Source organism: Hippoglossus hippoglossus, chromosome 16 (genome assembly GCF_009819705.1).
Source record: "Hippoglossus hippoglossus isolate fHipHip1 chromosome 16, fHipHip1.pri, whole genome shotgun sequence".
NCBI lineage: Eukaryota > Metazoa > Chordata > Actinopteri > Pleuronectiformes > Pleuronectidae > Hippoglossus > Hippoglossus hippoglossus.
Genome location: NC_047166.1, coordinates 19,993,291 through 20,006,437, shown reverse-complemented (window position 1 = coordinate 20,006,437; position 13,147 = coordinate 19,993,291). Strand labels below are relative to the sequence as shown.

General features: G+C 38.8%; 1 protein-coding gene across 3 annotated transcripts in view; it reads left to right on the top strand.

Annotated features, from left to right (window-relative positions):
• Window positions 1–13,147, top strand: part of tsnare1 (T-SNARE Domain Containing 1) — a 147,939-nt gene that overhangs the window by 43,445 nt on the left and 91,347 nt on the right. For all 3 annotated transcript variants that reach the window (XM_034611743.1, XM_034611741.1, XM_034611742.1), the window contains exons 3-4: window positions 10,245–10,322; window positions 11,649–11,718. In XM_034611743.1, coding sequence (XP_034467634.1) covers window positions 10,245–10,322; window positions 11,649–11,718 — 148 coding nt within the window. The remainder of the gene's footprint in view (window positions 1–10,244; window positions 10,323–11,648; window positions 11,719–13,147) is intronic.

Here is a 13,147-nt window from a genome sequence, read left to right as displayed (position 1 = left end):
AAAGTGTCAATAGAACAGAAAGGTGTGAATGAGAAGGCCTATTTATGATTTATATATCTTAAGAAGCACTTTACAGTCTGATGTGATATGGATTATAAGCAATGAAAGAAAGCCATTGGCAAATTCTGGCTGCAGCATTTGAAACCATTTGAGGACTTTTAGTAGGAGCTCAGGACAGGCCTGCAAACAAACTAACAATTATCCAGTCTGTATGACACAAATGTATGTAGTAGAGTCTCAGAATTTGCACTGATTTTTTTTTTAAATCACACAGCTGAGCTGGACAAACCACCAGCATCCCACTTTGATCAAAGATCTAGGAGATGGGAATTGTGTGACAAACAGATTCTCACAACATACAAGCAGGCTTGTATGTTGGATCATTTGAGAAGGGTCATCTGCTTTTATAGGCCCATACAGCTGAGTATCCTCACCCCAGCAGTTGAATGATTTCCATTACTAGCTATAGTTTGGCCAAGAGGTAAAATGTAGGAATAAGATCAGAGGCTAACAGAGAACTGGGATACTCTATACTCTAAATATTGATGTAGTATTATTATAGGGTACAAACTTGTTTTTTTTCCGATAAGTAAGACTTAAACCATGTGAGAGCCCAACCAGACAAACCAAATTTGCTTCAAATCAGTCAAGGGATATTCAGTGACATATGATGTCAAACACCACACTGAGATAAGCAGAAGATCATTCTGTACTTTAGAAAGTGCCGGGGAGTGACAGGCTCCGGAGGCAGACTGAAAGGATTTGCAAATGTTAATATGAGATATGTGGACTGAAAGCTGCTGAGACACGACTATTTCCAGTATTTGTGGGAACAATTAAATGTTAGAGAATGATCGATGATTGGAAAGACAAAAAAAGGTTGCTTTTCAAATAGTGGGAAAAGGGGCCAATTCTTTTTCTGTTGAGCTAATCAATTAATCATGCAACCAATGACTCACTAGCTCCAGTTGTCATTTGGACGCTTAGTTCCTTGTGTGGACAGTAATAGTAATTGTTGTCCTTGCTTGACAGCAGCAGCTCATCCCTCCCACACTATCACAGTTTAAAGAGGCCCACCTGGTTCCCCGCAGCCGACAGCAGATTGCTGGATGCCGGACCTGACCCATGGATGTGTCCACATGGTTAGTTCCCTTTGATGAGCCCTCTGGAGACACAGCCCTGCTTATTAAGCCCGAATGAAGCAAGAGCGAACTGGATGTGACAGAGCTGTGATGAGTATTTGCTCCTCCAGCTCAATGCACTGCTGATGGGCAGTAAGTGGCCAAAGTGAGCCATGTGTTAGAAAGCCACGCATTGGATTAATGGACCGGCTGAGACGCCAATGATCTTAAGCCCAGCCCTCCGTGACCCTGTATCCTCACATGAGGTCTTTTGTTGATTTTGGCTACGCTGTCTCCATGTACTGTGTCTCTGAGTAGCTTTCAAGCTACGGATACGAGTCGGCGGCGCCATCATCTACGGTGCTTTGTGAACCGTGGTGTTTCTGACAGTGGAAATAGTTCTGAGATCTGCTGTTACACATCATACATTGTGGACTAAGACATGTTCTTAGGCAGTATATATATACGAACAGAAGTGATGGAATAGATGCCACTGAGTTGAGTACTCTTGTATATACTCTGAGTACAGTACTGTGCAACACCCAAAATTCACTCACTTTATTAGAAACACCTGTATACTTGCTTTTCCATGCTATTATCCAATGAGCCAATCACGTGGCAGCAGAGCAATGCACAGAATCCTGCAGAAGGAGCTTCAGTTAATGGGATCTCAGTGACTTTGACTGTGGCAGGATTGTCGTTATCAGAGTTTGAGCATTTCAGAAACTTCCGATTTTCTTGACTTACTAGGAACGTTTTCCTAATCAGTCATTTGTATCCCGCAATCTATCTGAGCTTTTTATCTGACTATGGTCATCCTGTTATGGTCCCAGTTTACCATCTTCTAATGGCTGCTTTCAGCAGGACAATGCCCCATGTCACAAAGCAAAAGTCTTAACTTGGTTTCATGAGACAGTGAGTTCAGTAAACTTCAGTGACCTCCCCAGTCACCAGATGTGAATCTACAGTACGGGGCCATTCATGTAGCAAAACTATTGACAAATATGAGTCTCAATCCGTATGTTTGTAATGAGATTTGTGAATGTGTAAAATAATGTCCAAATGTGTAATGAGATTTGTGAATGTGTAAAATAATCTCAAATTGTGTAATGAGATTTGTGAATGTGTAAAATAATCTCAAATTGTGAAATGAGATTTGTGAATGTGTAAAATAATCTCAAATTGTGTAATGAGATTTGTGAATGTGTAAAATAATCTCAAATTGTGTAATGAGATTTGTGAATGTGTACAGGGAATGAATCCAGTTAAACACCTGTGAGAAGTAGAAGAAGAGGAGATGGTGTCTTTCAAGGAATAATGACATTTTCAAAGAATTTTGCCTGTTTCTACCTTTTATTTTGTGGGTGTATTTAATGTTAGATTTTGCCATATTTTGAATATTCATAAAATGTATAAAAGATGAATACATACATAATATAAATAGGTAAGTGAAAATGAATACATACAGTTGTAATTATTTGGCTGATTTAATGGAGAGCTGGTGATCAGAGGAATTGGTAGCTCAAACTGAATGTCAAATTTGCTTTTCAATTACTCTTGTTACACATTGGCTCTTGTTGTGTAACAGGAAAGGAGCAAGGTCACAAATTGCAGCAGTTGAAGTATTTATTTTACAAAGAAAACTTACTTCAAGTAAACATGGTAATCAGTTCCGTCTTCAGTGATGTCTGTAGTGTGTGGGTATAAAAATAAGAATCAAGCCAATGCTATGCTGCCATGTCCATGTGGTGGTAGACCTGGTGAAGGAGAGGGCAGAGAGAGGGGAGAGCCCAGTCTGCAGCCTTCTTAAATACTGGTCAGCACAGGTGTGCCACATAAGGTCTGACTCCGCCTACAGGAACCTGAAACACACACACACACAAGCACAACACCACAGCAGGACAACTCCAGGGTTGTCACAATCTCTAAACCCTCTGTTAGCAAAAAGCATATCTGAGCTGTCCTTACCACCACAAACATGAATGTAGTTGCAGCTAAAAAGCTAAACAATAGTTTTATGTGTGAAAAGGGGACGGATCTACTCCCTAATGAGAGTTAGTAAAGACCAAAACGATTATAAATTCACATTTCTCTGTGAATGTGGCTGTTAAGAGTGTTAAACCACGGTCTGATGTGTCTGGGCTGCTGACGTTAAAGAATTTTAAACATCCAATGTGTTGTTATCTTCTGCAGAGGAGTTTTCCTCTCATTAAACCGTTCATAATAGCTTCATTTGTCTTGCATGTAGCTCTAATTGTTTTGTGGAAAGGTCATGTTTTGTATTAAATTCTGCACTCAACAATTTGTTATTTTTAGATGCCCACAGTAGGGATGAAGGATCATGGAAGTAATTACAGTGGCCTGACAGCATCCAGAAAGCAAATGTGCTGCAACTGAAAAATGTATCTCCTTTTCTGTATATGCTGCTGTTAACTGAGGCGGCGGAGGCTCAGGGGGTAGAGCAGCTTGTCCACTCATTGGCAGGACGGTGGTTCGATCCCTGGTTAATCTGGTCAACATGTGTTCATAGCATTAGTGCTTTATGAATGGGTGACTGTGACCTCTTGCTTTGAGTGGTCATTAAGACAAGAACAGTGCTGTAGATGGTTTTCTTTTTCTGTTAACGGTTGTTTATAGTCTGAATATGCATTATTGGGAAGCAATAAAAACGTTTAGTCAACTCAGACATAAACTTAGATTTGAATGAGATTGAATCATATATGTGATGCCTTTCTCTTAATGTTTAAGGTATTGATCAATTTGGTGTTTGCTATCTTTCTTATCCCTTTCTCACACTGCTATTAAATAGTGTCTCCCTGAGCAGTGGGGTGAGACTAAATTATGAGGAGGCCTTCACTAATGAAACTGAAATATAAGCCGTATTGCAGCATGTGAACAACATGGTGTTCAGTAAGAGAAGATTCATAATGATAATTTAATTTATGGTCGCCATTTTCTGGCCACAAGGGACATGACAGCACACTAAACAGAGCAGAACGCCTCCAGACGGCTTCATGTGGGTATGATGCTGGTGTGTGTGTGTGTGTGTGTGTGTGTGTGTGTGTGTGTGTGTGTGTGTGTGTGTGTGTGTGTGTGTGTGTGTGTGTGTGTGTGTGTGGAGGTGGGGTTGGTGTACACCTCCTCATCGTGAAGTCAAGGTGAGCCTTTTATGAATTCCTGTGGTTTGCATACTCTCCATGCTCTGCAGGTTCTCCAAGCCTGTTTCGGTCATCTCCCTAAAATAACTGTCTGACCATGATGAAGCTGCTGTGCTAGTTTCCTGCATCAGCAATTTAAGAATGTAGAACTTAGTCGTATGATCAAATCAGCATTTTCAGCTCAATAAATAGCTTTATTTAAAGCACCACAGTGGTTTGTCGGCCTTGTTGAAGCTGCAGTAGCAGTGCAACAAGTCTTTTTTGAGCCCCAAATAAAATGTGTTTCCATTGTTTAGTTTCTCTAATAATTGTTTAGGCTATTACACAGTTGTATAAGCCTATAATATATTATACAAAAGTTATTAGGACATGATTATGTGGATATTATAAATATATACAAAGTGAGCGGTGGTAAAATGTATTCTTCCACCAATCTTTTCTGTCCTAATTTAAGCAATTTTGTATTAATGTAGCTGATGCAGCAATCAGTGTTTTAAGAAAGAAATGGAAATCAACACATGAATAAAGGTACAATTATAGAAGGGGTATACAATTTTGTTAATCACCCAACAATCTAACAAAATAATTCAGTTTACGATCGCACGTTAGAGTGGTTTATGTTTCAGTCATACTTGAAACTAAAATCAAACCTTGTCGTCTCCTTCTCCCTCAGTGAGGAGACAGAGGCTCTTGAGTCAGTTTTTTTTCCCTGATTCGAGAGTATAATTGTTGCAGATAATACATTTGTGCTATTGACTAGCTACTTGTTAGGGCCTGCTGGTAATTCATCTCCTGTGTGCTCAGGACTCTCATCATTAATGTAGCAGATATCGGGATATACACATTGTATTGATTATTAAATAAAGGAAAAGAAAATCTACCACAGCCAACTAAGTATCATCTTTTATCAGTTCACTGGGGTCTTGTCAATAACTACAAATATGTAAAATATAGATTTCGTTATACAGCTTTATATTTTTATTCCACTTCAGACCCTTTTTCTTAGTAGCTGCACCAACAAGGCCATGCAGATCTGAAGAAATGGACATTTCAAATGGAATTTTGTTGCACTTCCCCTGCAGTGTTTACCACTTAATTAATTTAATATATGGCAGTAGCAAGGTGCAAGGGGCATGCACAGGAACGTTGCTGTCACATTAACAGCCTCTTAGTGGCATGTACACAGAATGTTTGCATGCCATTTGCAGATACAACTGCAGCTCCAACTATGACGTCTCACTGCCTGCATGGTCAGTAAGAACTTTATGGACGTTAGCAGTAGTGAACACTCAGCAAATAGTTCAAGACGTCTAATGTAATCCTGAGAAGTTTAAAATGAACTTTATTGGTTTATTATGAAACTGTGGCAGGACAAATTTGAATAGGTGGGCTGCTACAGCCTAGATAACAAATGGGAAACACTTCTTCCACATTGCAAGATAATGTATAATCTGGTGGTCTCAGAGCGACATTCTAGTTTTTACAGATTTTAGAACAAAAACTGAAAACTCAATAAAGGACATAAAAGTTCATTTAAATATTACCTCATTGTGCATTTTTATGTTCCGGTTGTGGGACGACTAGAGACTAAAAAGTAGACTAACTAAAAACTAGGTAATTTCAACTGAAATTGTTAGTTATTCACGTTTGAAAGCTTGGTAAAGTAGCTATAGAAGAGAAACATTAACCTAATTACCTGTTTTATTATGAATGAGAATGAAAGAACCTCACTTCTCATTTTCATGTAAAATATGGACTGTCAGAAGTGGCAAATATTGTGAGTAGACTAACATGTGATCAGTTATTTAGAGACTTACAACAAACCTTTTGAACTATGCACCTTTTGATAAACTTGCAAAAGTGGATTTGGATACTAAAAGCACTTTTTCCATGTTAAAATGGAGCCCTTAGTCTCATGACCCTTTCTTCAAATGATATACATTTCTCGCAGCCCTCATAAGCATTTCCACAGCCTCTGTAGGGATGTAACGTCGGGCAAAATGAAAGTTATGACTGGATCAGACACACTACTGAAACCACAGGGAGACGGGATTTGTCAAGAGTGACTTTGTGATGGCAATGCATATCAGCACAGCTTTGAAGTAGGATGCTGATAACAGCATGTTAAAGTGTCGACATGTTAATGTGAGAGAAGAGTTTCAAGTGTGGAAAGATAAAAAGCTGCTGAACTGATCCAAACCATTGACCAAACACTGATTTGGAAATAACCCTCTACGGGTCCTCTAACCTTCCAGGGAGCAGTGCGGTTTGTGAAATGAGCATGAAATCGTAAGTGCTGATTGTGTGTTGTGGTTTTAATGTGAAAATGACATTTCTCGCCCGTGAAAGCATTGTGTGACAATAATTTGAACTTGGCACACACTTCATGTTCTTTTTAACCATTTGTCGAAGGGATGAACTGCAGGTAACGCAGAGATGAGTCAGAGTTAATGTTACCAGATTCATGCAAGTAAATTATTTTGGTTTAAAGTGGAATGAATTTCTTTTTCAGGGTATCCTTGTTGAACTTGTTGAAATTCAAAATAAATATCAAAACATTTAATGCAACACATGATGAGGTGTCATTGGACACAATTATATGTATTTTTTTTTCCCACTGGACATTCTGTGGAGAAGGATGCAATAGATAAAGGATGAACAGAAGTGCTCCATCTGCTCTGGTCTGATTCCATGGCACAGGATGTGGTGGTTGACCATGGTCGCCCTCCCCCCTCATCCTCCCGTGACCTCTAACCCCCACCATTGAGCTGCATCCTGTAGGAGATGGCCCCTGTCATATGTCAGCAGATGGTGGGAGGTTTCCATTGTACCTCAGGAGAGAGTAATGATTTTACTTTTAGACATCCATCTCCTCCAGGGGAATTGAAAGGTGGCCAGGGGAATTGAAAGGTGGCCCACTTTACTTTAAGCAGTGACTGTAATCAGCTTGGATTCACAATGGTTACAATGAATTGCAATAGCCTCGCTGACCCGACTACCTTGTTGATGTTCTGCTGGAAGCAGCAGGGCGTGAAGAGCAATTGACATCCTGCTGCTTGATTCCTTTTGATCGTCCATGTCAGATCACACTAGTTGACTTAAGTGTAGGACAAGGGGACATTTCAAGTTGAGGGGAGGGGAGGGACTAAATGATTCAGAATGATACATAATACCTACAAATATGATAAACAATTCTTTGATGGACATGTGTGTGTCAGTTACCAGAACAAAACCTGTTTATATTAAACATGAACTAGTGTTATACATATATATAAGGTTCATTAAGTATAATTAAATGAAGAATCCAGGACAATAATGAGTGTAGTTTCTATAGAAAAACTTAAATTGAAAACCCTAACACACACACACACACACACACACACACACACACACACACACACACACACACACACACACACACACTGTCCCAGGGTAAGAGTTTTTATAGATTTTTGGAGCATCTAATAGTACAGACTTACTGGATTTACTCTTGAAAATTGAACACTTGTCCAATAATGCAAACTGCAGACTGGGAACAGGATAAATTAATACTGTAATAAAGTGACAGCACGTGTAATTTACCAACTCACAAAAGGGGCTGCAGGCTTAAGTAGCTAATTAATGAGTAAGAAATTCAATGTACAATAAATCTGTCTATTCATCAACCCAGTCCTCACTCCAACAACTTATTTTCAGTGCCTAGATCCTTATATAATCCCTATGGTGTTTCACAATGTGTCATCAGGCTACGTTTCTACTCTACCAGTTAATACTCAACTACAACTAACTTGGAATGCATAGATGCTATAAAATGAATAACAGCTTTTGTGATATGATAAGGTCGATATATTTAATTTGGATCAGCCTGCAGAGAAGGAAGGCAGGGTCCTATACTGAGGACATACACAAATGAAAACTCACACCCATCCTGTGACAGGCCGATCCACCTCCACTGTAGCATGAACGGCGGCTATCCATCCATCATGGTAAAAGAAAGGTGTACAAAAGTGTGTGGTAAAAAATGTGTGTATGCTGAGATAACATTAAAAATGCACTAAAGTTCCCTCAGTTGAAAAATGACCCATTTCCAAATGAACCACAATCTTGTAACGCTGCTCGATGGACTGAATGCAATCATGTCATTACCTGGACGATTTGTCAGTATAGCTCATTGAGTCGAGTTAATGGCTTGTGATGTACAGTGGAGGTCCCTCAGCTCTTCCTCCTGACCCACACTGAATATATGTTTCACTGTCCACCACTAATTTGTCTTTGACTTCACCCCCGCTTGTCTGTCTCTCTTTATTTCATTTCAATATTTGATAGCCCATTCATCAATTCCTGGTACTTAGGAGCATGTTCCACCCCTACATTTTATCTATTCCCGTGTACTCCTGACAATGTGAGAGAAAAATGTTGATGGCAGTCATTTCTGGGCGCAATAATTGACAATAGGGTGTGTGCGCTGGCTTGTGTGTGCAGCTTATCCAGGTCATGATGTTGATCTCAGCCTGCTGTAATGGCTCTGGGCCATTAACCCTCCTTGTCATTTGCAATGAAATGTGCTTCTGAACAAGGAAAATGGTCCTGCCCACATAACTTATACAGCAGACTCACCACTTCTGCCGCCAGCCTGTGGCTCAGTGCCACGCCATTTTCCCCCGTCCAGTCTATCATCGTTGCTGCAGTTAGGTCGTACATCACAAGCTCCTGCAGCCTTTTGATGTCCATTCAATTTTCACATCTATTCATTGCAGTAACAATACCCACTCTTTCATTATAATTAATGTAAATGTCAATTTTCCTACCATCTCCTGTGCCTAATTAATTTATTTTTGATGCGTCAAGTTCCTTAATGTCTTTACATTAATTCTTTAAATCTTCGTTTGTCAGCTTGGCTTGATTTGTTTGAGAAGTAGATTTAGGCATAGAGCATTAACAGCAATAGTCACCATTAAGGAGAAGCCAAATAAAATGGTGCTATCCCTGTTCCAATTTCTTCTGCACATTACATTCAAAGGCAGAGGTGCTGTTTGAATTGCATGCTGTCAACCAGTGAACGCAACCTTAACAGTTGAATTTCAAGTGTGAACAAATAAAAACAACAGCATGTGAATGTAAAAATCCTTGTTGTTATTCAGCATAAATAACAAAGCAGGATTCAGAGGCTTTTTAACCAAACAAACTCAGATACTACACATTCAGCTTGGACAATTTCTTTTTATGTCTATTTACAAAATCTGTTTGCAAAAAAGGTTAAGAGAGGTAAGAACACAGAGTTCAAGCTATAATAAATACATATTTTAGCCTCGTAAGGGCACCACAACAAGCTGAAAATACAAATCTCAGGTTGATGGGCACGAGTTTTGAGGCCACAAACTAAAACAATGAGCTTCAAAGGACTACAAAGGTCAGTATGCTGAAGTTGAAGAGAAATTCTGGGAAATGTGGATCTATTGTTATTGATTGATGCTTCCACAGCTTTGACAAAGATAATAAAGGAAAAAAAGAATGAAAGGACAAATTACAGCAACAAATATGTGGTTGATATAAAAATGTCCAACTTGGGCCAACAACTCTCTGGCCTCGAACCAAATTGGTTTGCAACCTCTCTGTTCATCCAAGAGACGTTAATGGTCACAGATAAAAACAGCTAGAACTGTGATAGTAGTGAACCAGCGCAGCAAAACATGTGTTGTAAAATATAAACAAATTCTCAGAGTGTAGATGTTTTATTAGTCTTTTATAGAAAATACATTGTCTCCTTTGTTTGATACTGTCTACACATCAACTGCCGCCATTTTTGTTGTTAACGAAAATGCCCAAATCTGCATTTTTTCTTTTTTGTTGTTACTTCATTTTGTGGTCCCCACATGCTGCCACTGTGTGGTCAGCTCTCTGTCTGCTGCAGTGTCACGCTCCACTGGACTGTGAAGTCTGTGCTGATATCATGTTTTCTTCAAAGCCACACAGGTCAGCCCTGCAGAACTGCAAGATGTGTTTCAGGAGACCTCCTCCAATATCTTCCAGATAAACGCCAACGGTAAAGTACCATTCATCAGTTAACTGAGTGTGTGTGTGCTGCATGCTGCCTTGACATTTGTCCTTGTGCTTCTATGTCCTTCCATTACTTTGAGATATTGGACCTATGACATTTTGGCCGCTCCTCCTTTCTTTAAATGAACAATGAGATTAGCATCTAGATTTAGGAATGAAAATACATTAGGGTTGATGGTATTTTAGAATCAGGGACCCAAGGTTAAATGAATATTTAATTATTTAGTTTTTGGGGGTATACATTCCCTGGTACTAGCTTATATTTTAGTCCATGGCTATGATTGAAGTCAACACTAGAGTTGTAGGTAAATTATAGCAGGATAAATATAAATCAAGTTTCAATGTATTATTTATTTGGAGGTCAGATTATTGTTGCTAAAAGGTTTAAGCAAAATCCAATATTCAACTTGATTAAATTAAACCTGGAGACAAAATAGGCTCATTTTTGTTTAGAATTAAATCCTGTATTGGTTTTGTAGTCGTTTTTGAAGTAATTTAAAATGGAGGCTAAACTAAATTCAAGAATTTAGGTTTTAGTTTATGGTTTGGATTATTGTCCACAGTAGGTTTACAAACAAGCTCTGGGTTAGTTCATTATAACTGTATGTTTTGGATTTAGGTAAGATAAATGTATGACATTTAAATTAGTGTTAATCAAGGGGTTAGTTAGTTAGTTGTCTTCTGGTTTATAAATCATAGCAATAATTGAGAATTCAGAACATTGTATAATTATATAAAATAGTTTTACCAGAAGTTAAATTCAGATTTTAGCTTTATTTTGAAGCCATGCTTCCAGTTATTTTAGTATTTAAGTTTATGTTTAAGATCTTGATAGTCAGCTTTAGCTTTAAATTCGAGGTGAGGTAAATTATGGATTTTGTCCTTGTTTTTACATCAAATTAAATTTGACATTGACACTAAGTTTAAATTAGGGTCAAATTAGGATTTAAGCTTAAGCTTTAGATTTATATTACTTCAGTATACTGTTTTCATTTGGTGTATGGTTTAAGGTTATGTAGTATGAAATTTGTTTTGGGATATTTGGCTCTGGTTAGGATTCTTAATCGATTCTTTGATTAAACATAATTTTCTCTACATGTCGTCATTTCTTTTACTCTCTAGTCATCGACTTCACAAAGGATACAATGCAATGAGGACTCCTGTAAACACTGTGTTCAATTCTCTGTAGACCAGGGTTAAAGTCATTTTTGAAATAAGTTTACAATCAAATTTAGACTTGACTTAGTTCATGAGTGTATGTGTGAGTTCAGCACTTGCTCTTCATGTTTCTGTTGTTTGATTGTTCCCTCAGTTGTCACATTAGAGAAGAATCTTCAAGCCCTGGGAACATCGAGAGATACAGCAGAGCTACGACAGAGCCTGTGAGGACGGACACACACACACACACACACACACACACACACACACACACACACACACACACACACACACACACACACACACGGTTGTCCAGCTCAGTGCAAGGGTTACACTTATCTCTGCTTGCCAGAAAAGTGCTTATTTTCTCTTTGTTTCATGGCCCTCTTTCATATTGATTATTCTTTTTTAGTTGAGCTGCCAGCAATTACCAGATTCAACGCTGATGACAAAGTGGCCAATCTAAGATGATTGCATCTGTTTAAAATGCATTACATCCCACTGTGTTGGCTGGCATGTCATCAATTGTATCGAACGCTTTTTATGATCGCCTCGGAAACTTACTGACAATGCTTGGCTGCTTTTATTTTTAACTTCCCATTTTCTTCCAGCAATATTAATGCTGGGTGCAAACAACACATCCAGTGCTGCCGACCGATGCAAATTACATCCAGTGTGATGCTTTGGGTTATTCAGCAGCTCTCAGTGTTTTGAAAGATTGCTCCAGAAAACAGTCTGGAGGCTTTGTGATTCTTCAAGAATTTAATGGTGACTTTCAAAGCTCATTAAGCCAAAGCTTTTGTTTTTTTTGCAGTTTTAAGAGATTTCTCTTGTCGCCAGTGACTTAAACATAAGCTAAAACTCGTGACACATTGTATCACCTTCCATATGCATATTCAAAAAGGGCTTTTCTGTCCCAACCAGGATCAAAACATAATTTTATATCATTTTGGCAATAAAAGGGTCTCTTGTAACTTGTAAGTATTTTAGTGACAAAGAAAAGCTTTGTTGATGAGGCTCTAATGACTGATTGTTTTTGTAAATGTGTCTTGATTTGACTCAATCAAGTTTGTACCTGAAGAGCAAACACAGAAGTGATCAGTTTTGAAGAAGGTTTGTGCAAATGATGACTGTTTCTCCGGTCAGATGAAATCTAAAGTGTTCAGGTGATGCAGCAGGCAGAGGCACTGGAATTTCTGCTGACTTTCTTCACATGGCACTCTGGCACAAAGTCTGCAGAAACTCCGGATTGGTCATGTGAGAACACAGCATGCATGGGGGTCAATGACATTTCTAATACGCAAAAATGAAGAAAAAAAAGACACCGAGAACAAATATCTCTGGATGACAAAGCGATGCCAAACACTTAGAAGACATTGACGAAGACGTAAAGAGACTTTGTAGTGACAAGAGCCAATGATGTGCTGTAAACTTAGTCACATGATTGACACAGCAGAATTATACCTTTACATCCTGCCTCCGCCATCTTCACCACCCCTCACCTGAATCCTCTGGAGGATTCAGGTGAGGGGTGCTGTTGTGCATGTGTGAGAAGCAAACTGTGGGGAAAGTCCAGACGGTCTATGGTCCCGACCCAATTATTTAAACTGGTTTGAATTGGTTTGGAACTAATAACTTCAAACAAGCTCTTTT